The sequence below is a fragment of the Eurypyga helias genome, unplaced genomic scaffold (genome assembly GCF_000690775.1).
Source record: "Eurypyga helias isolate BGI_N326 unplaced genomic scaffold, ASM69077v1 scaffold15355, whole genome shotgun sequence".
NCBI lineage: Eukaryota > Metazoa > Chordata > Aves > Eurypygiformes > Eurypygidae > Eurypyga > Eurypyga helias.
The window spans coordinates 23,075-47,731 of record NW_010253527.1 but is presented as its reverse complement, the minus strand read 5'-3'; the positions used below and the strand labels follow the sequence as shown (position 1 = coordinate 47,731).

General features: G+C 35.3%; 1 protein-coding gene across 1 annotated transcript in view; it reads right to left on the bottom strand.

Annotated features, from left to right (window-relative positions):
- Positions 1–24,657, bottom strand: part of VPS13A (vacuolar protein sorting 13 homolog A (S. cerevisiae)) — a gene marked incomplete at its 5' end in the record, with an annotated part of 54,073 nt that overhangs the window by 6,567 nt on the left and 22,849 nt on the right. Inside the window, 19 exons of the mRNA XM_010152699.1 lie at positions 1–96; positions 2,649–2,762; positions 5,619–5,724; positions 6,215–6,284; positions 7,604–7,685; positions 8,233–8,379; positions 9,246–9,399; positions 10,574–10,809; positions 11,163–11,292; positions 13,078–13,211; positions 13,908–14,036; positions 16,885–17,031; positions 17,129–17,233; positions 18,050–18,445; positions 20,206–20,503; positions 21,719–21,822; positions 22,944–23,104; positions 24,012–24,273; positions 24,392–24,550. The exon at positions 1–96 is cut by the window's left edge and continues 44 nt beyond it. Of these exons, the coding sequence (XP_010151001.1) occupies positions 1–96; positions 2,649–2,762; positions 5,619–5,724; positions 6,215–6,284; positions 7,604–7,685; positions 8,233–8,379; positions 9,246–9,399; positions 10,574–10,809; positions 11,163–11,292; positions 13,078–13,211; positions 13,908–14,036; positions 16,885–17,031; positions 17,129–17,233; positions 18,050–18,445; positions 20,206–20,503; positions 21,719–21,822; positions 22,944–23,104; positions 24,012–24,273; positions 24,392–24,550 (3,030 nt within the window). The remainder of the gene's footprint in view (positions 97–2,648; positions 2,763–5,618; positions 5,725–6,214; positions 6,285–7,603; positions 7,686–8,232; positions 8,380–9,245; positions 9,400–10,573; positions 10,810–11,162; positions 11,293–13,077; positions 13,212–13,907; positions 14,037–16,884; positions 17,032–17,128; positions 17,234–18,049; positions 18,446–20,205; positions 20,504–21,718; positions 21,823–22,943; positions 23,105–24,011; positions 24,274–24,391; positions 24,551–24,657) is intronic.

Sequence of the window (24,657 nt, the reverse complement as noted above, 5' to 3'; positions counted from 1 at the left end):
CAGGAGATTCAAGGACTGAAGAGGGATCAATTCATTCTTTCTTTCTTCTTTGTTACTATCTTCTCCACCCGTACTGAGCGAAAAGCTTAAGTGCAACTAAAGGATTAAAAATGAGATTGAGAAATGACAGTTAATTATAAATGTAGAAATCTAATAGTTGTTATTATTCAGATGATTTAAAAATTGAGATAAGACTTTTCTATCAGAAAAGATGACTTTTCTGCCTGAAATGAGATGGACCTCATAACACAGGGCACAAATATACTACGCAGGGCAGTAAAAGTCAAACTGAGTAACTGGAACTATGTTTAAGAAAATAAGAACTTGAAATTGCTTATTCCTGTTTTCAGATAAGGTATTCAGAACCTTTTACCTATTATATAGGTAAATATCTTGTTTCCAAAACATTTTGTTTCTATAACCAATACCCAAAATAAAATCAGGTAGTATAGCATGGTATCCAAGGAAGAATGAAAAACAAGAGACTGTAAAAAACCACATTATTAACACAAGTTTTACATATGCTAAATAAACACTGGAAAAAACCTACCGTACAGACCTGAATCAACCAAAATATTTGTTTCATAGAAATTAAGGTGACAGTCCCCCTCCCCCTCAAAAAAAAAAAAAAAAAAAACCAAAAACAAAACCCAAACAAACCCCACCACATTCAAGGAAAATTGCTCAAAGGGCTCTACAGTGCACAAGTATATCCAGCAGTTTTCAAAATCAGACGAAAAGAAATTACGACTGTTTCTGATTCTCTGAAGACACCACCATGTGCCATTCATTAATTTATGGTGTAACAGAACTTAACTATAACTCAAAGATAAATAGTTCACCTTGAAGAACCACTGGAAATTCATGGCTCTATAATGACTTTGTAACTTTTAAAGACTAATCTTTTATTAGAAAGAGAAGCCTATTTATCCTATCCTATCTCCTCCATATAATTTTTCTTGTCAAATATGACAGAGTATCTTCAAAAATAAACTTCTGTTTACTTTGTTAGAAAGTGCTCACTTTGTTATCTTAACATGTAAAGGGTATTTTAGTTTTGGCAAGTCCTGCATAGTTTCTGTAATAAAAAAAAACTGGAGACATACCTATGAACACGTAAATGAAGATACACCGGAACACCTACTACAAACACTTGAAATGAGTTAGGCTAACCTGTTTACATAAAGCTAGACAAGTATTTCCTGGAATTACCTGTTCTAATAGCAGACCACTTCCAATATCTCATCAGATAATGTAAGGAGGTGAAACTCAAACCATTTGCTGGTCTATTTCCCATAAGATGGAAGGGAGATTCTCTAAGAACTTGTCCTGGTTTTAGTCATGACAGAGTTAATTTCCTTCACAGCAGCTGCTACAAAGGATTGTTTTGGATTTGCTCTGAGAATAGTGCTGATAAGGTGTTTGTTAGTTGGTGCTAAGAAGTGCTTGCACTCGTTCAAGGCCTTTTCAGCATCTGATACTGCACCTGTGTTCCCAACTGTCTCATTACAAGCAGTGTGTGTGGAGGACACAGCTCAGTCAGCCAACCCAAATGCTCAGCGCATAAGCAGGGAGTGAGTGAACAGGGGGACCACAACTTCCTTGTTTAGCTTGCTCGTTTGCCAGCTCATTAGCTATTTGTTCATGTGTTAGTTTGTTAGTGAGTCTCTGAGTCACCTGGCTTTCTCAGTCATGTGTCACTCATGGGGTTCACTTGGACCCTGCTGTGATCGCTCTTGGGCTCTGACTCTCGGGCTCTGACTCTCACTACTTGGGACATGGCTGTGCCGAGTAATTGTATCATTTGTCCTATTTTCATTATCTATTTGTAGTAGTATTGTTAATATTATTAGTATCACTATACCATTCATTTATATTCAATTATTAAATAGTTCTTACGTCAATCCACAGGCTTGCTTTTCCTCTGATTCTCCCCCTCCACTGGAGGAAAGGGGGGAGGGGAGCAAGCAGCTGAGTGGTAATTGCTGGATGAGGTTAAACCACAACAGAACTGTTCTAAAGCCTACAAAGTACCATCACAGCTTTAACAACATCAGCTAGGCAATAATCAAAAAACAAAGACCAGTAAGCTAAAAACGCATGAGAGTAAACCATGCATTTGGGTAAACATGGTGTTGTTCCCATGCAGATATGCACATACTGCTGTACCTGAATGTTTATGGGAATGGAGAAATAGCCAAAACTAGACTTTACTGGAGTCAAAAAACAAAATTGCTTTTCCAATGCTTAAGTAACAATAAAGCAAATAAAGTTGTTGCACAGTAATGCTGACTGCATATATTTTTTAGGAATTACCTCATTCCCCAACCCACAACACACTGCCCACAAACCATAGCATTTTACAAGGATGTCCTGACTTTAAAAAATAAATAAATAAATAACAAGGATTGCTGTATGTGAAGAAAGTCACAGATAGGGATGAAATAATGGACTTCTAATGTAAACATTAAACAAATATTAATGTAATCCCCATATACGTTAGTAGTAACAATGAAGGCACTTTTTTGGAACATTTTTATTTTATTTTTTATCAACTACGTTTCTTCATTTCCAGTGCCTACTACGTTGCAGGAGACAAGAGTTATTCCATTAGAGAGTAGACAGGCTGTACTGTGAAAAAGGTATACCTTAATTGGAGAGATATGAAAGTATTCATACAAGCTGATTTGTGACGTATCCATTGATGACACACTCATCAGTTCTTCTTGAAGGGATTCAACATCCTTTTTGAAAAGTTCCAGCTGTGAATGCATTTTCCAAGAATATTACTTCAAAATTCAGAGTATACAAAACCACCATGCATTTATCACAATGCGAAACATTGGCTAATACTAATTATACTCTCCTCACATTTTAAAGTTAAGAATTGAAATTTTAGAGGACTTTTAACTAGGTTTCGTTTGTTGTCTTTTTTTTTGTATGAAGAGGAGGAAACATACATATGAAAAGACAATCCAATATACATCTATTTAATAATGTAACAACAACAAAAAAAAAAGTCTATTTTTATGAAAGTTCAAGTACCAAACATTTTCAAGTGAAGTTTGAACAATTTTTACCTGGGTCAAACAAAGTCATACATATATACACTTCCAACACGTAACATACCACGTAGTATTTAAATACAAAAAAACCCAGGCTAAGTACTACTTTCTGTTATACAGAAATAAGACTTCTGGATATTCTGAGAAGCCCTCCATGTAGCCCTCTTCTCTTTTGTCCTTCAAAAGATAAAATTCATTTACTACAGCTTTTGAAGAACTGGCCAAAATGTTAAGATTCTTAAACAGTAACAATTCTAAAACTATAGTCAGAAGATAATTAACATGTCAAAGAAAATGAAGCTATAACTGAAAATAATGTGAGGTCTTTTCAAAACAGTAAACCCATGTACCACTTTGCCACTTAAACAAGCAGTCAAGTCACTAAACATTGAGTCGGGATCAAATCCTAAAATTATGCCTTGCAATTCTACTAAAAATGATAGTGCAGAAGAGGGCCTCCTCTAATCTCTGGATTCAGTGATTCAGCTCACACTGTGATCTCAAATCATTCACCTTTCCACTGGGAGAGGAAAGAGGCAATAAAATACAATGATGTATTCTTTCCACTATACAACCATGCACTGAAAATTAACATAAATCTTCAAGGTACCACAATAACCTAGAGTATACCTGGTATCAAATGTAACAGACAGTATGTCCTAGCACACTGCTGGGGATCGCCAGTTTAGACTACATATTCCCACATATGAAAATACAGTGACATTTTTTAAACTCTTCTAGACTAACACTGTTAACATTCATTAAATGTCTGTTTTCTTTAAGGAACCTTTCACATTCCCTTCTATTTCGTACGTCACGATCAGACTGCTCATTCTTACTGGTTACATTTTTGAAGACGTTCAATTAAGCTGATGCTGCTTAACAAACCCGACTCAAGCAGCCTTTAAAAAAATCCATTACTGAGTTTTGCTTCAAGAGTTTATAATATAATTAATTGTGGTGCTACTAGAACTCTGTAAAGAACCCACAGGCTTCAAATTACAGCAACAGGAGGCAGGACTACAAATAATCAACTATATCTTCATGCCTGATAATCCCAAACTCAAGGTAACCACAGAAGCATTCTGTGAACTGGACAGTACGTTTAGTTTTCCTTTATCACAGAAGGCCAGAAAACAAGCTGCAAACAACCCACCAAAACCAGAATCTTCTTTTTAAAATTCAAAACAAGGAACTCCATATGCTTAAGACACAAACATAGGAAAATGGGCGTATATTTATTACATTATACTGTGCAAGAGTAGTAGGTTTACTTAAACAAAAAGATCTACTGAGCAACAACCCATAGCAGACAAGTCTTAGCTGAATTTATTCTCCTGTAAACTTACAAAATTCTAACAAGATTCCTATCTTGCTTGAAATATTATTCCAGAAATCAATTGTCTTGCTGTTCCACACTTCCTTCTAAATTTCAATTTATATTTACACTGGAGCAACTTTTTGATCTTTTCTCCTTATTTTAGTATAATCCCTGAGCAATAATACTTTTTTCATGTCTCATGTAGATACAGGGAAATAAAAGCAGAGTAAATTGCCTTTACAGGCTATCTTTCACTTGCTGTAGTAAGACAGTACCTCTTAATGCCTCACCAAAAAGCAACTTTTTGCTTTACTCATCCAGGCAGATTTTTTTGGCTCACTTTCACTAGCAGCATCTTTGAGATACAGACAGAACACATACACTTTCTGCTAAATAATTAATTATCACTTTCTTGTGTACTGACACACAAATTTCAATGTGCTTTACAAGAACATCATGCCCAATATACATCAGAACTGCATTGTATCGGTACAGTTCATCACCTTTTTTGGTTTTCTTCAGCAAATGCAAGAAACTATCTCCTCTGTTTCTTTGTGGCTGTCTCTGAAGTTTTCATTATTATTTCCCAAGCAGACTACCCTGCACTTCATATTAATGTATTTTATTACCACTGTTTCTATGTGCAAACTACTCTCATTCTCTCTGTACAGTAATACAATTCCCTCCCACTGCCCTCTCAACTCCACTTAGTATCAACATATCAAGAACATCATCTCGCTGTTTTATAATTTTGCATGAAATTACAAACACATTGACTTCATAATGATCTGCTATATCCATTCCTTTTACATTCTCTTGCTCTCATGGGCAGATAAGTTTCAGTGGTTTCCTGGACAAGATTTTCCTAGTTTTTTATTAATTTTATTTTTTAAAATAATGTGCATTAAGGAAGAGTATTATTTCCAATTCCTTCCTGTCTTGGATCCTTAATTAAATGAACCCTCAGGCATTTGTAAGACCAAAGAGTCTACAAAAGCATTAGTTTCATTACTTTCAGAGTTTTTGAAACCTTCTTTGCATAGTATGCAAGATGAGGATAGAGGAAAGGGCTTACTGTTTGCCTCACAGCTTCATATTAGTCCCAGACACATCAATTAACCAGTGTTACTGACACAGAAAACCAAGTAGTTTTTCTTTTCTTTTTGTTAAATGCAAGTTAGATAATTACAAACTTAAAATCTATAAGTCTTTAAACAACAAAAGTTTTCTACCTCTTGATCACTCAGCACATCAGCCTGTGTAAAGAATTCAACCAGTGCATAAAGGAAGCCAAAATCTAATCTGAGATCCATCTCTTGAATCAGGACCTTAAAATACCTACACATGAAACAAAAAAAATCAATTATTAAGGTGTTTTACAAAAATGTTTTAAAGATTAAGTTTTATCTAGGGTACTTAGGCCACTTATCAATTGACTTCAGGTTTGGTTTTTTTAGGAATTTGCCATTACTGGTGAAAAGATGGCTTCCCATGGTGGTGTAAAACAAACACGTATCTGTAACCAGAACTATCTTAATCAAGTAGCAGCATTTAACATCGTACACAGCATAGTTAAAAATAAAGTTTTTTCTAAATTAAAAAAGACTAAAAATCTGCATTAAGAAGACACTTAAAAATCCTTACTTTACTCTGCAATTATATGGATAATTAAGGATGCTAAGCTTTCATGTCCAAGTGCTCTGATCTTTAAGAGAATGAGCTACTGTAATATTATTTTGCATTATATTTCCCCTATAATAACTTAAATTTTATATCTTTATTAAACCTAATTAACAGCAAACGAGAGGGAAGATGAAAAAATACTTACTTAATATGAGATATCTGTGAATGTCCTGCAGTTCTCATGACGATACTGACATCAGTAAATGGCTTTGGTGCTACACAGTTGTAAAATAAAAAGAGAGCAGCACAGATTTTTATATGATATATACCTCTATATTTTTAATATGGCAATGTCATATATGTTCAGGATTTTCACAATCCTCTAAAGTAGGATTACATAATGGATGTGACTGGCAAACAACTATGGGAAAAAAGCAGGATAAGAAAGGAATAGGAAGGCAGGGATGAAACAGAGAATCAAAAATCTTTTTCACTGACCTCTGAAAATTTTCATTTAAAAGCAGATGAATATTGATATAATCTGAGATTTATGTAATTTCTCTTGTCATTGAATAAGATTTTCAAAAGGCTGATAGAAAAATATAAACCAAATAAAAAAGAATTCTGCAGATTTATGCACTCTAGCTTGAAATTGAACATATTTAGAATGAAAACCTGACGTCTTATTAGCTTCTGAACAAAATTACAAGCAGTATTCTTTTTCTCAATCCAGAATGCCTCCTGAGATAACTATGGTCTTCCAAGTGACTGCCTTGAATGAGTTAATAGAAGAATGCAGTTCATCACACAGTATACTGACACTGAGCTCTACGCTCCAAGCAATGAAGAACTCAGAAGACTACATACAAAACAGGCAAGATATAATTTGCCATCTACAGATCTTATAAATGGTGCCTCACATAGTAATTACGAGTTCAGATTGGCCCCAGCACACATTTCATTTCTTATTAGTTAAGATCATTTCAAATAGGTCACCAGGTCATCTACTGCAGTTTAGGAAAAAAAACCAAACACCATGATTAAGACAAACAATTTATTTAGGGCAGTAAGGAAAAATCAGATGACTAAAGATGAAAAGTGAACCCTCACTGACTCACAGCTCCAAATGCAAGTAATGCAGAAACTGTGCAACAGATTCACTACCATCAAGATAAGCAACAATTTGATCTTCTCTTCTTTTCAGCAGACAACTTTTCTCATACAGTAGCCAGCATTAAGTTTCAGATGTGGTCTGAATGCAGCCACCAAAAGCCCATTTTAAGCTTGACCTAAATGTAACTCATGTTAGGCTCTCCAAGAGCACTGAATTACTGTGTCAAAGAGATGTGCTTATAAGGTATGATATTGACAGATTAAATAAATTGTTTTCTTCTGACTGTTAACTGTTTAAATTGTTTACTGTGTATCTTCTTTGTAGAGAAAACTGCTTCCCTATCTCTAACTTCAGTATTTGTGTTATCTATAGTCAGCTTATACGGACTTCATCCGATAAAAGTGACACTGTTAACTTCAGCACAAGCAAGTTACCTTGTTATTTCAGAAGTAAGGATTAAGTTAAACTAGAACAACAAACCTGAATCCAGGGTGATGGACTTTGGAGGTTTAATAGGATAGAACACAAAGGGAAATATGGCTCCAGGAATCTGGTTTTGTATCTAATAGGGGTAAGGACAGGACAAGGCGCAGCACATTAGCTTTTAATAGTGAAATATTTTAAAACCAGGACAAACAAGAATTATTAACATTATCTGTAGCATTCCATCAATTACAAGCAGAGAAAAAGCCACTACTGTAGTTTAAAATACCTCCATTTTCAAAAGGAACTCATCCAACCCAAATAGTCTAGAAAAGCTTCTCGGTTGGTGGTAATGAAGGGTCTACAGAATTTTTGTGAAGAGTTTGTTTTTAAAAATTTGAACATATGCAACACAAGAAACTGTACCTGTTTTTTGTTGGTTGTGAAGAAAAGCCACAAGAAAAAGCATGGAAGATGAATGGTAAATGTTTTACCTGAATAGTTATCTGTGCATAACTATTTAAAGTAGTATTTCCAAAGATCGGCTTTTACCTCAGTGCTTCTCAATTAGTACAATTAAACTCAAAACAACAAATCCAAACTATTCTAAAAATAAATCCACATTTCCATAAAAGTTGTGTTTTCTTAACAAAAAAACTCACTGTTCGGTTTTTTACAAGACTCACCTGTATCCTGTAAATTTGAATTCTGAAAGACTTCTGGTGTGCAGATGAACTGTATTCTACTTTTAAAGCTGGCAGATAATTCCTTCTGATAGGAATCTCATTTGGCTGTTGGATTTTCATGTTCATTCCGTTAGGAGTTAGGCATACCTATTGCATCAGTAAAGAAAATTTGGTATTCTAAGTGTTTCAAAAGACTGCATCTTATATTTCAAATTTACACTGTTCATTAACATTGTAAAGATAGCTTGGCAGTAAAAGTTCTGCAGCCTTTAAGTCAGATGTCATAACTCTCCCTTATTTAAAACAATCAAATTTCACCATGAATATAATTAGAAGTAAAACTGCAGAATACTGCATTATCTGGGAAATTACAAGCATTTAATATATGGCTTTCTAGAGGAAAGACTGAGTAGTACAATGTAACAGCCTACGACCGAGAAAAATTGATTTATCTATACCACGTTCATTTACCTACAATACAATTCTAATGAGCATCTAGAATTTTTACAGACAAGGACAGCAGCATTTGGAGCATAATGTGCTTTACATACCAGAATAATTTCTAGAATGATTTTTTTCATATATATGTTGTTGAATGACACAGTTGAATTATACCCACAATAAACCACTTGAAAAATACTGTATTTTTATACTAAAACAAACAAACCCAAGACTAACACTCTGCCCACCTCCCCAGTATGACAAATAAACCAAATGCAAAGCTTCTTTACTGTAGTTTTATGCATATTTAGTCCCATGATCTGAAAAAATATTATCCTTCAACTTCAAAGTTAGGGGCTAACAACAAAAAGCATACAGCAAGTAAGCTTGCAAATGTATATGGATTTTTTCCCCAAGATTTTTCTTCTAGACAGAGATGAAGGGTTTTAAAATGGATTTGGTAAGTCATCTCAATTTTCACTGTAACCTTCTTCAAAAATAGAAAAATTGATACATTATCTTTTTCCTGTGTATACAAGTAAGCAACAGAATTAGTGAGCAATCAGTATTACCAAAACATTTGATTCCAACTCAATAATCTTATTTTCTGAAGGAGTTAGCTCTCTGTAATCTCTGAATTCTTGTTCCAATTTATCAGTCTGCTTAACACTCAGTGGTCTCCATCTTGACTTCTTCTTGGGTTTTGTCTCCCAAACCACATCAGAGCTTTGAAAACAAAGGACCAAAAGAGAAAGATTAGCTATTTCAAAACAAGTTCTACCTACCATTGTAAGGCTTTTAATAGTTTTAACTACATAATGAGAAACCACATCACAAAGCACTACTGTAGTAAGTTAAAGTGACTCTCATCACCCACTGCCTTCTCGGTACTAAGTGGAATCCAGTTTCTCCAAAACAATGCAAAAAAGGAAAGTTAACAGCAAGCCTGTGTAACTCCCCACCAAAATGAAGATGGGTACGTAAAGATACTTAATCAGGAAGATCAGTTTCAACAGTACTGCCATCCATTATTCTACAATCTCAGTGTGGCTTTCTGCATACACACCCGTACGTATTTTGGCATAGCTGGACTTACTGGAGATAGAGTACTTCAAGGCAAGATTAAATGCCTCCTGAACTGCCTCTTACTTTTGACAGCTAGTGTCTTCACTCTTAGCCTAAATCAACAGACAGTGGTTTTGGTTTACATGTTTCCTCTACTGATTTTATGGTGAGGGTTTTTGGTTTTGTTTGGTTTGCCTTCTTTGTTTTTTTAAATGGTATCCCAAAATCAGTTATTTTGTCTCTGACTTGTATTATTAACAAAGCAACAAAATAATTAATCATCCTGAAAGGGCACTGAAATCTTTTCTGCTTAATTCCACTCCTTTTGCGAGAAGCTCATGTCTGACTTCACCTTACAGTCAAACTGAAGGCACATGACAGGGCACAAGCCAACACTTCAAGACAGGTGGCAGATTTTTTTCTTTCCACAAGTTACTCTACTGCCCAAGAACACATAGCTTTCCATACACAGCCCCCTAGTTCAATCCCTTTTCGCTACATCTGTGTTCAGATACATCAATGGCAGAACCACACACGCACAAAAGAAAAGGTGAGCTGAACGGCAAGACAACAGCTATAAAATAGAGTACTACCTTGAAACAGCTGAGCCATTCAACAGCAATTTTTGCTGTTGCAAGAACACATACATTCAAATACAGAATTATATAAAACACAGTGAAAACATTTCTCTTTACAACAGGAAAACATAATGATTTAGTTCTTAATACTCTTACCCAGACCTTCTTCCTCTTCCATCACATACCAAAATGAACTTCACTAAGTAAAAAATATATTAACTTAAACAGTTTAAATGGCTGCACACAAAGTAAGTTACCTTGTAATTCCAATGTAGGACACCTCTTGCTTTGTATAATTATTAACCAATGAAATTCCAACATCTTGCAAAGACAGAACAATTTCTTGTTCTGCTAGTTCTGCTTTTACACTTTCATATGTTAATTTAAATACATTTTCATCTTCAGTGATGAGGACAATACGCTGCAATCCTTCAAAAAACGACACTAAATAGACCACTTTTCTACAATCCAAGCTGAGGATTTCCATTTTGTCCTACAAACAAGAGAGGGAAAGTTTTTTTCATAAATCCCTTCGTCATTCTACTCCACAACCAAATGCAAGTCTTAGCAACACCAACAATAATAGAAAATATTTTTTTAATGGTACAGGAAAACAATAAAATTTTTCATTGTAACAGCAGTCTCACACACACATACACACACTTTTGAACTGAAAACAATGCTTATTGGCAAAAGCTCCAGCAAACAGAGTGTTGTTACTGTTCTGTGCTTTACCCTCATATATGAGATTGCTGATCACACTAATATCATACTGAGTTTCACATACACACTGAACAGGATAATAAATTAGGCAAGATTAAAAGGAGATTTAGATAATAAACGTACCTCTTTTGGGGTAATTTCCTCAGTTCTATTTCCACATTTCCACTTCAATTTTCTAGACCCGGCTGGGTCCGCCCAAGTATACAGTACTGCCTTATTTGGCTGAAGAGCATCTTCCAATTCACTGAGGGAGCTGGAATAAAGTAATAAAAAAATGTCAGTTAATATTTTTGTCAGTGACTTTTGCACTTTAGCATTTCCACAAAAACACTAATTATTCTTTCAAATAATGAAGAGGAAAAAACACTGTGTATGAAAAAACACCGACAAAACTGTTATCAACACAATAATAAAAACAGATTCTATACTTCAAGATACATATGTATATTTTAGAAAAGAAGGATGCACAGTAGATTTTACATATCCATTTTCTTCTGCTCTTGTGATTAACAGAGAAATATTAATCAGAGAATAAAAATAGACTGTGGAGCTTATAAGTTTAAAGGAAAATTCAGGATTTGTGCTGCCTAGCATTAATATTCCAAGAGAAAAGTGTGTTCAAAATCCATTCTTTAGGGAAAGTTTCCCCTGTCTGATTTGCTGAAGGGAAAAGAAGTGCCACGTTTAATGCCTGGTTACAGTGGATATTTTCAGACAAATATATTCTAAACTCCGTTTCCCCCTCACATACAGTTAAAAACAGACAAATTACTTGTCTTCTACAGTTCTCTAAAAGGAGCCTACCACAAGAGAGGAAGGGGAGAGAGAGGTGCTGATCTCTTCTCCCTGGCATGCAGTCATAGGACACATGGGAATGCTTCAAAGCTGCACCAAGGGAGCTTTAGGCTGGAGATTAGGAACCATTTCCTTACTGAGAGGGTGGTAAAACACTGAACAGACTCCCCAGAGAGGTGGTCAACGCCCCATGACTGGCATGCTCTTAACATGCTTTAACTTCTGGTCAGCCTCAAATTGGTCAGGCAGCTGGATTAAATGATCCTTGTAGGTCTCTTCCAACTGGAATATTCTATTCTATTTTCTTCTCCATAACGAATTACAAAACTTACATATCTACTTAAATTTACACTAGGGATGCCCAAAAGCCAGCTAAAAAGATAAAAGTTACTAATCTTCCCAGATAAAAAACAAAACCAAGTGACTATAAACCAGGAACATATATCTGCAAGCTTAATTTGACTAACAGCTCTTCCATTTTTAAATTGAACATCTTTAAACACTGGTCTGATTGACTGAAAGGGAAAAAAGGTAGAGGCTGTTCAGCCTTTACAGAAGAAACAGGGCAAGAATGCTGTAGAGATGCTTACACTTCCCAGCAGTGCACAGCATCTTCATACAGTTGAAAAGCATTAAAGACATTCCAGCTTGAGAACAGAACCAGTATAGCTGTGTGCAGAACCAAATTTTCACTGATCGCAGATAATTCATAGTTGTTAAAATAATCTTAGTTTCTGTCTGGCTTAAAAAAATTTATGTAACTACCTACCCATTTCTCAGTACATTTCCTCTTGTCTCCCAAAACTTTAACCCATTCTTCCAGCTAAATCTCAGCTAAATAAAACAGAACATTAGAAGTCCCCAATCTAATTATATTTACAACTCATTTATTACTCATTCTGCACAGTCAACAAGTGCACACTTCAAGAAAAGCCAAGCACATCCTTTGCCCCCACCAGGAATGTAAAGGCATGTAGAGGGCAAGGCTGCAAAATTCATATCAAGAACCCAGAAAGCATCTTTAGCTCACAAACAGTTTCTTTACTTGTGGAAACAGGAACCTAGAACTACGTAACAATGCTCTGTTAACAATTCATTCTCTTCACCCTATAAAACAAGAGATTTTTGGGTGCTCTGACAAAGTTAGACCTCCATTCCTTAAAAACAGGCATGCTTACAATACATGAAATAACAGTTCACCTGCCTCCATGCAGACATCTACACTAAAACTCTTCTTACATACCTCTGTCCATACTCGATAATCTCCTCTTTAGTATGGTTTATCAACAGAAATGGAGCTGCCCCATCATGGTAATCAGAAAAGGTAATCACTGTAGAGTGTTCTGTCAAGTTAACGTCCACTGTAATTCCTCCAAGCTATCAGACATAAAAATTATAAAGTAAATAACAGTGGAATGGACTACTAAGTAAAGCAAATGTAATTTAAATATTTTGAGAAGTTTTACGCTCTTAAGACAAAACTATCAAATAGTCTAACAGACAACCTGTTTTAAACATCTTTGAAATATTTCCCTCATCTAACTACTACGTAAGTGGCACTGCACTTAGTAATTGAAACTGTGGAGGAGTTCTGCACCATCAAAATTTAGTCTAGTAGTACAGATATCTTCCTTGAACCATTCATATACATTAATGCCCTCCAAATAATTCTATAATTAAAACCCCATCTATTTCAAAGCTACCACTAGAGGAGACTATATGCAACAGAGAAGTAAATTTAGCGGAGAAAGTTACTTTTCCAAGTAACTTAGTGTTACTTTAGAATTAATGTGTATTAATATTATTATACTTTCCAGACTCAGCTAGAGAACACTAGGAAAATAACCTCCGTTTTAACTTCTTTAGATATGCTTTGCAGAGAAACACTTAAAACTAAACACCTACACACACAGGAAAGAGAGCAGAAGAATAAGAATAATACACTTCCAAATATATCATCTTTTCCTCAGGTAAGGTTTTGTGATACTTGATTATATGGGAAGACAAAGTTTTGAGAATGGTAATGAAAGTTATTTATGTTGTTTTACCTAATTTCCAAAGGCAACCATTTACCTTGTTATCCAAATGCAGCAGCAGACAGTTCTCTTGCTTATCAAAATTTATCTTCTTTGCAGGGAGATCAGAATTTTCAACTCTAACAAGCAGCTTGTTGCCATCATTTTCAGGCCAAAAGGGAATGCACTGGGGGAGGGGGGGAAATCATACTTTAAACGAAGTGAGAAAAACTAGATGTTAAACAGCATTCACTTTAGCCCAAAGCTGATCTACTAAAATTCTACCCAAAAGTGTAGTGAGTTGGATCAAAAACTCTATTTTAAAAAAAAGTAATTACTTACCTGAACACAATAAATTGAAAGAAAGTCAGAAATAATTCAGACTACAGGGAAGAAACTGAGGAGTTAAGGAGCTAAAAGTGAAAACAGTAAACTTCATATTCACATGAAGTTGACTTAAAATAAATAATGTATACAAAATCCAGAGTATAAAGCTGAACATGGCTATAACACCAAAATGGCCAAGCTTGTTAAAAAAAACCAAAAAACCCACTGTTCTTCCATTAACAGACCTCTTGCCAAATAACTATAAATTACAAGTCAATCTTATAGTGACAATCAATGACAATAACGGATATTAGCATAAATATACCCCATAGTAACTTTGGTACACCGGACATCAGCACACTGGCTGTTCTTTTGAAGTACTTCATATATATATAAAAATACACATACACACATATGCACAAATATACAGGTGTAAAACAAAATGTTTCATAACATCTGACGCATTAGACAGCTAAATGAGAGACCATGTTCTGCTATTCACAACCACAACTGAAATCACAGACATTCTGAGTTTAAAAGTCCCACAGAGAAGCTCTTCCACAGTTTACACACCAAACAGATAAGACAAGGAAGCAGGGAAGAAAAGAGTTTTAATTGTAATTAATGAAAAGTTTCCAACTAATTAAGAGAGTCCTGCAACGTAACAAGCTATGATTAACAATAACGCTCAACCAGCAAGAGCTGAAGTCTGTCCAGACATGCTAGTTTTCTGTATTTCAAACTGTTCACCTGCAACATCCAAAACTTCAGCAGCATCTTTATCCAACACAGGATAAGAAATGAGATGTTACATTTAATTGTTTTTGAATCCTATAATTAAATCTTCAGTGGTGAAAGACTAGTTCACCAACTTACCATGCCACTAAGTTCCCTTTCCCATTGTTTCTCACACCACAGGAAGCAGGAAGACAAAGGAAAAAATATAGTTAAACAGCAAGATTGAAGGTGTTATCTCCATCAACACGTACTTAAACGCTGTTGTAAACTAGCATAAAACACACTAGCAAGTAGGTCTCAATATGGATATTGAGCGCTCAAAGAAAATTTAAGGAGAATCACTCCACAGTAAAGCAAAGTTTAAAATCAAAACTCAAATATGTAAAGAGGATTGGCTAAACAAGAAGTTACAGAATCAACCACAGAGAACTGAAACCAATTTTTGCAATAATCTTTAGCCACATAATGTGTCACAAAATGGTGCTGTTTCCAAACGTCTTGCCACACACCTGCTAAGCACATCAGTAGATATTATATTTATACAGCAATCGACATTCCATAATAGGATCTTTAATTTATATTTAGCAGTGGTCTCTTGTACCATCTTAGGTAATTTTTGCTTTCTTTCTCTAAGAAGGTATGTTGGCCAACTGTCTTGCATTATACCTAGTTTGAAGTACTGTCCTTGGCAATCCATTTCATATTAATCACTGTCCAACAACTCCTAATACAGCCTTTGAAGAACGATGGATTTTTCCAGAAATAGTAATTAAAGTTTCTGATAGACTGACTGCTTTCCAGACAGGGAACATGTCCAAGAGTAGATGGGTTCTACACAAGTATTGCTTTATTCCCCAAGAATATATGTCACGAGAAAGAAGAGTGAATAAAAGAGAAGCAGCAGGAAGGACTCTGCTTAACTTAAAATGTTAAAAATAGAATGGGGGCAGAACAGCGCAAGCTGAATACAAATTAGCATTTTGACAAACTTCTTGGGGTTTTTTTTGGGATCAACCTAATGCTAAAGAGTAAAGTGAGAAGTACTCAAAAAAAAAATCACAGGCATTAATTAAAAGAAGGAAAAAAAAAAGAAATCTAGGTTAGCTGGATAGCAGAGTTCCGTATCTCAAGAACAGGATCAAATGGGAACTTGTTCCTGGAAATCTGTCCTGAATGCCCAAAGAAAGACATCTCATAGTGGCTGGACTCTACCTAGATTTCAAAGGGATAATAAACATACTGGATTGAGCAACTGGGTTACAGATTAACAACCCTGGCAGACTCAACTGTCACAACTCAGATTTTTAGAGACTGATTATCAAAAGGGAAAATATCGATACAATGTGAAAAGGCAAGCAATTTTGGGAGTGAAGTTTGGAATAATTTATTCAGAAGGGGATACAGATTCCTGTGTTGACCTCTATGACTCCGTGTGACAAACTGCCATATCTAATCTTTCCTAAAGTCTACGAAGTCCTCCTTTGACACTCAGTAACTGAAAGACGACTAAGATAGAATCATACCATGAAGAAATCAGCACTTATGGGACAATCTAGAAAATTCTACAAGCATATCAGCAAAACAACCAACACCGAAAAACCACAGATCATGTATGTAGCAATGTATTTGAACTTCCAAAATTATTACCTCTGAATAGGTTTTGCAAAAAAAAAATCAAAACTTCCTGTAAATAATTCAGTTTAGTCTACTAACAACTCTATATCAAATATAAACCACAAAACAAAGAATAATAAAATCTGACTGTATTTTCCCAGAGTAAGACATTAGATATGAAGTGCAATGACACATAAAGCTCCAAAAAGACATAGGTTTATCAACTAACTAGATGAGCAATCATGCATGTAAAAAACCCAAAAAGTATGTAGAGTCAAGGAAAAGTTTGGTTCAGAGAAACATAAGAATATTAGGAAATAGAACAAATTTGTAGGTTTATGCCTTTCTAAATTTACCTGTTGCAAAACAATAGGAATCCACTTCTCCTTGCCTTCTTCAGATACTTCCAAAGTGTATTTGCTTCTGTTCGAGATCATAAAAAATGGAGTGAAAGTTACAATTCTAGTAAGATTAAAACTGCTGTTGTTTATGGTGACACCGACCTGTGAATAGAAAGACATTGTTAGAAATATGCTATTCTTTTCTCACCTCATTTATATCTCCTAAAAGTAATGAATTTGAAAGATGAATTTAACTCACTTGATATTCCTGTTTCTGACTCTTGCATTTCACAGAACCATGACTTCCAACAGTGTCCAGTGAAAACTGATCCGACAATTCACTGTCAGTTACCATAAGCTGCACCTATGAAGAAGCACCCTAAATTATTATTCAATTTACAGACACTGACAACATTTAAAATAATACATAAAGTATGCATATACAGATATATATAAAACCCACAAGAAAGTGCATACTGGAAATACTTCGTCAGAAAGTCAAGACGTAACAATTGCCAGTATTATCTCACAAAGACGTTTTCTTAGTCGTAAGCTACGTGAAATAAGTACTATAAGCCTAAGATACTCCAGAGGAAGCAACTACATAAGGATCCCTTCCAAAACATCAGAATTAAAATCTCAAAGGCAAATCTTGTAATGTCTTATATCACTTATCTTGTAATGTCTCTTGTATCATTCATCACTCAGTAATATCCAGCATTAAAAAACTCAGAGCAGACACAAATCATAAACCACACCTTAACCTTAACTTACTACCAACTCAGACCCAATCTACCAGCTACCACTGCAAGCATTCATTTTTCAAGTGACATTTATTTTTCAGGTATCACAGCTTTACATTTCCTACACAAGACCTTTATTGATGCTGTTAAATGGAATAAAGGAAAATTTTATTTAGGAAACATGCCTCAGTGAATTTTATTCCCCTCAAAGGTAAGAATCTCTTTCTTAACAACACCTTTCATCATGTAAATTTCTCATCTCAAGCATATCCGACAACACCCCTATTTAAAATATTCTGTCTTTAGACAAGGGATATCTTACATTTCACACTCTTTACAGAACACAGCATAACATAGGTAACTTTCAAAGTGTAAAAATGCTCTCATACAACAACACAGGGGAGTACAGAGCTGTCAGATTTTACAAAATATAATACCTTATTATTTTGGAGGAAGTTTTTCGGCTGGAAAGAAAAAAGGAGCGGTTTTTTGCAATCTGGAGGATGCTTGCGGTGAATACCGTCAGCTTTGTATTGCAGCATTCGACCGGTTTTATTTACCATCCAGTATGGACTGTAAACTGCTATAACCACCTGCCCAGTTGTGTAGGTCACATGGACAGCAATATCCAGTTCAGTCTTATCCAACTCCGTGATGCAGTAAAACGTTGTGAAGCTGATATCCGGCTGATTGCTTTTTATATCATACTCACTTTTCCAATCTTGATCAAGATACTTAAGCAACTGTAAATCTAGTTTTGTTTGATCCAAGACTGCATTATGAATCTGAGCGGAACATCCTTCCTGCAGAGTTTCATATTTGTTCCCATCTCCCTTTAAAAAAAAAACAAACAGTGCACATTTACATAAGTCATGCTCAAAATTCGTATCAACTTTTATTTTCTAGCTAGCTTTGAAAATGTAAGATATAAGTTACTAAGGCAAAACTTTAAAATGCTTATTATGCTATTTAATACATTATTAAACATTCTTTACATTCTTAAACATCTACCTTAATAGAACACTTTACATCTACCTTAATACAACACTTAGAGGAAAAGTAAAACTATGCATGGCCATCAATATTTAACACCAAAAAAAAAGCTGTCACCAGATTTAAATACATAACCGTACTTAAATGCTCTGGTGAGACCCCACCTGGAGTGCTGTGTCCAGCTGTGGAACCCCCAACATCAGAAGGATATTGACCACTTGGAGCGAGTCCAAAGGAGGGCCACGAAGATGATCAGAGGGCTGGAGCACCTCTGCTATGGGGACAGGCTGCAAGAATTGGGCTTGTTCAGCCTGGAGAAGAGGAGGCTCCGGGGAGACCTCATTGCAGCCTTCCAGTATCTGAAGGGGGCCTACAAGGGTGCTGGAAGAGGACTTTTTACAAGGGCCTGTAGTGATAGGACAAGGGGTAATGGGTACAAATTGAAATCAGGGAGGTTTAGATTAGATATCAGGAAGAAATTCTTCACAGAGAGGGTGGTGAGGCACTGGAACAGGTTGCCCAGAGAAACTGTGGATGCCCCATCCCTGGATGTCTTCAAGGCCAGACTGGATGTGGCTTTGAGCAACCTGGTCTAGTGCAAGGTGTCCCTGCCCATGGCAGGGGGGGTGGAACTAGATGATCTTTAAGGTCCCTGCCAACCCAAACCATTCTATGATTCTATGATTAAATGACAGATTACTTCAACTCAGTATTTCTTTCATTAAATTTAAATTTAGTTAAGAGGCATACAGAAAAGAGCCTGTTACTTTCACACATTTGGCAGAGGCCATGGTCTCTAGCTCTAGTAATCACGCATCTGCAACAAAATTTTCCTTAAATAACACTATCAGAGTCCACATACTAAGCATTAAGACCATCTGAAAAAAAATGTTTCAGTGTCTCCCATTCATTATCCTAAGTCTACATCAGTAAGCACTGGACACAGCCATAGCAGATCCACAGAATGAAACATAGAGTAGTCAGGACCCAGTGTCCACAATGCACAGGTTTTAGGTGTTTTACTTGAGACTGACTCTCACCTGGCCCTGGAATGAATGCCTATCAACAGCCAAAGTACACCTAATGGTTTCATTTCATCTGGAAAAGGGTATTAAACCTGGGATTAGGCTGCAATTCAAACAAAAACCTTGAAAAAAAGGCAGGCCTGTAAGAATTCATTAAAAGCATGCTATTGCTAGAAGTCAGTGGCAGCACATAAAACGTTACTGCAGGCTGATGAGGCAGTCATAATTCACAGGAAAAAAAATACACTGTTTAAGCTGCACCTGAGGAACAGAAAGTGACTCTCCCACAGGGCTAAATTTGTACCATGCAAGTTTTACTTTCCACCTGTATTCATGTAGAACTTACTGCTCATGATTAATAACACCCCTTTTCACATTCTGGTACTGTTTTGTTTCTGTAGATACAGACTTGCCCTCACATCATCTGTAAAGCTGCTCTAACAGAATACTCACAAATACTCTAACAGGAGCCCTTCCTTTTAGTATGTATTTATAAACCTATTCCAAACAGCTGGTCAGCCTTCATATAGTAGGTGGGAAACATCACCAAAAATACTTAAATGTTAAAGAATTACCTCTACAGAGTAAGTTATTTGATAAGGAAGAAGATTGCGGAGAAGAACAGAAGGCCACAAATGAACAACGTAAGGAAAATCCCACTGATCTTCTGCACATAATGAAGATGTCAGCGTGTCTTTTACAGGAACAATATTGATGATAAGTGAGTGGTTAGTTGACCTCACAGACTGGCATTTCCTTTGTAATAAACTGTCAACATTTTTCATAATTTCATCAAATGTAATTCCTTCACACATATCGTATTCTCCATCCACTCCATTTTCATTAGCTGGCGGTTGCAAACTTAGTATAGATCTGTAAATGAAAATGTTTTTTAAACACTCAATGAGATTGAATTTTTCAATTACAATAAAGTACTATGCAACACTAAAATTCCAGTACTACTTGGATTTTGGAAGATTTCTGACAGCCTGCCTTTATCTTGCTTAAAGGAGGAAGCAAAAGGTGGTTTGGATCCCCATACTTCCCCTTAAAAAAAAAGGGACAAGGCTACTGAATTACCATACAAGTGCTACTATATTCCTGTTCCAAGTAAAAGGTTTGGATAAGCAATTCATTCCTATGACAGATCTGCAGAAAATACCCTTCATTCCAGTCACATAAAGCAGCAAGTTTATCGATTATTTACACACGTGGCTCTTGAAGGCAATTGCTTTATCAGCTGCTACTTGAGTGAAGTTTTTTGTTAGTAAACATTTCCTGACCCTCCAGTAGAACTCATCCATACATCTATCCAATTACTCAAAGTGTCATTATACCTTGTTAAATAAAATACAGGCACTTAGAAACATTAATGAACTTACACTACCTACGCTAAAGTGTAACTTATTTAACAAAGATGATATACAACTATCATCTTAAATTGGGGAGTGTTTGAGGGAAAACAGAAGGAAAAAAAGTCTCTGTAATCATAAAAAACAAACCAAAGCAAACTTCTCTTCCGAAAAGTTGGTGACAATTCAGTTAAATTGTACATAAAAATGCATTGCAATTTTAAGTCCGTATTAGCTTGAAGGTTCTAACAGCACAGCTGTGCTGCAAGCCAAGCCTTTCTAAGGTTGGTAAGCCTTTTTCTACACCTGTGATAGAGTTTCAGTGTATTAGTTTCAATTCTTCCTTCAGCACCACAGGCATCAAAATAAGCCTTTTTTTAGAAAAAGAAAAAGCTGCAATAGATCACCAGACATCACACCACTAAGAAAACAAAGTCAATACCAGGTGGATAAATCACTGTGTTCCAGAGCACCTGGGCTCAGATTCTTAGAGTAACTTAGCTGATTCAAACTGTTCAGTAAAATGGATTTCAAAATATTTTCAATTCAAGAATTCAGTAGTATTCTGTTTAATTCAGCCTAGATGCTCTGAGAAGATCCTACCCAGCAATGACAGTACAGTATAATTACAATACTAGGTAGCAAGGAGAAACAATTTTTTTTTTTGTAACTGTATGAATACAACAACAAAGAAGATAAACTTATTCTATGATAAAAGAACAATGCAATAAAGTACCTGTAAGAGGACAATGGTATGTTGAATTCATTTTCTGGTGAAGCAGTCCCTAAACATCTTCCTTCCTCAAAAATATTTAATGGGATTGAAAAATGATTCCTTATCTAGGTGAAATAAAAATCCAGCAATATATATTAGGAAAAACTGGAAAGACAATATTTTGAAACCAACAGAGCACAGAATGAGAACTCCCACATGGTTGATCTTACCCATTTACCATTCAAGGTCAGCTGTTTCAAAAGAACTGTCTCTAGTACCAGCAAATCTCCTTAAATTATTTGGTTGTGCAGTTTAATGCTGTATTTTAATTAAGAAATTAGTATGTTAGCTGTAAAATTTTTTTCAAGGAGAAACATGAAGCCCTGTAAAACCAAATATGAACTATATAACTACTTTTCAAATATTTTTTTCCTGAAAAAACAGATACAAGGTTGTGTGGGTCAATCCGTATGGCAGAAAACACAGGAAAAGTCAAATATTTAAGATTAAATCAAAGCCCATTATAATTTTGGAGGGAGAGGCTATATAGTTCTCTCGCTCTTTGCAAACATTTTTTAATTTCAGATTTAATTTAATGGCATTAGCATCTCTAGAAAAAAAAAAATTTAATTCAGGGAAGAATAAAACAGTAAATCCGGTTATTAACCAAGTCATAAACCACTGCGGGCAAAAGCAGCACGTGAAATGTAACAGGGAGGCTATCACTACAGAACACTAACATCTGGACCAACCCTGTACTTGTATACTACATAATGTTACCACAATACTGTTCAATAAAGAAGTATGCTTAAAGGGCTCACTCTTCAGCTTACTTGGTACTAAATTTGAAATTCATGCATCAATGGTACAGGATGAAGAAAAATAAATAATCCAATAGAATAACCTTGTGGAATCAAGGTAAGGTTGAGATGTTTGATGACTTAAAGCAAATAGCTGAACAAGACTGAAATTTCTAGTAATAGAACACATTATTGATGAGTCATCCTGATCTAAAAACTGGTCCAATATCACCCCCCACCCCTGTCTTTCTCACCTTTGAAAAGATTTTTATTCTTGAAAAATCTCTTCTAAACCACTTTGTATTACACAACAGAAAAGTTACACAAATTGTTCAGATAACTTTTTAAACTATGTTGTTTGAAATACTTATTTAAAGACTACAGGATCATTTTAATTCATTAAAAAAGTAAAATAATAATGAAATTATAATGTATGGAAATATAACCTGAATAGGAGAACGTATAGTTATCATCTTGCTTCCTTCAACAGTATCAATTTGGCAGACAATGGACCTTTCAACCCCTGATTCCTCGTGTCTCACTCTGTAAATACATCGACCCACTTTTGTCAATGGAATCTTTTCCACAGTGGAATGATTATATGGACCTAGAATTACAAGATGAGAAATGGAAGACCCGAAAGAGCATGAAGACACATTTAAAAGACACAAATGTTCATGCACTAGAATTTTCTGTATCATTCAATCAAAACCAAAATGTAAAGCAGATTAAGAAGTACAATCACCACTTTTAATATGCCAATCTTGCAGTGTTACTAAGGAAACAGCTAAGATTACTTTTTCCTGTGTCAAAAAAAGAAATGAGTCCACCACTCAAATATTAAGTGGGTTGCAAAATAAAACTAGTTTCTAAAGAGAAACGTTTCCAAGATATAATGGCTTATTAACAAGGTACAGCTTGTGTATACTACAAAGTCAGTTCAAGATCTCATGGTCAACACCAGTTTGAAAACTCAGTTTGGAAAAACTGTCAATTGTTAAAATAAATCAATTTACATTGTTAGCACATACACCATTAAAAATAGCTAGATTTCACTTTTAGCTTTAATTGTTTTAGTTATCTAAAACAATCTTTTCTTAAAAACATCCCCCTCAGAGTAACCTCCTCTATGAATAAACATTCATTATTATGAAAATAATATAGGCCTCAGAATTCTACCAAAAAAAAGTATTTTGGGTGGCTTAATTCTGCGTTAATGTGTGAATGCGAACAAAAATATTTGATTGCAGTAGGATTATGAAATAAAGATTAGTTACCAAAATAATTTAGCATAGTAGAAGATTTATGCTACAAAAATTAACAAGCATGATACATTTAACTTTTAGCTGCCAAGACTAAAGAAGGATTTCAAATACTGCCACGCAACTAGAATCCAAAGAAACACTCCTTTCATGTTATGTAGTCCCCCAGCAGTTACAGGTTGTACAAGATGTGTAAATAACTGCAAGATGCATAATACCAAAACCAGAAGATGTATGAACTTTGGAACTTACAGATCTGAATGTAGAATCTCTTGCTACTCAAAGTTGTCATTGCTGTGAACTGGTCACTCTCATTTTTAGTTCTGACAAATTCCATATTTAAATTCTCTCCATCTCTTAAGTGAAATGTTTTTGCTCCAATTTCAACATTAAGGACACTGAAGGAATCACTAGGCGAGACAGTGATGGGAAGTCCTAAAGAATTTATTATTACAAATGGCGCCCGGTCTTTTTTGAAGATGTCTGAAGTTTGACTAGCTGCTTCAGCAAATGCCTAGAAAGCAGAGTGTAGACACAAAACAGAAATCTACCGAATAAGATGTCACCAAGACTATCTGTGTAAACATTCATTTAACAATTCTGACACTGCATGGTTAAGTAATCTTTCTTACCGTGCCCAAGTTACTCAACATTTGTAGCCCACATTTGGACAGTGTGATGTTCAGCTGGTCTTTTGAGGAAACATTTATTACTGTTTTATATTCTGGAACTTTGTAATTTTCTTCTTCTGCATCTGATTCAACCCATGCTTTTTTAGCTGCCTTCTTCATCTGAAAGGATATTTTTAAAGAATTCTTAGCTGTTATGATCAATAACAGGTATTAGGTCTTCCAATACACTTCTGCTACAGATACTATTGTGGAACAAGACGAGTGCT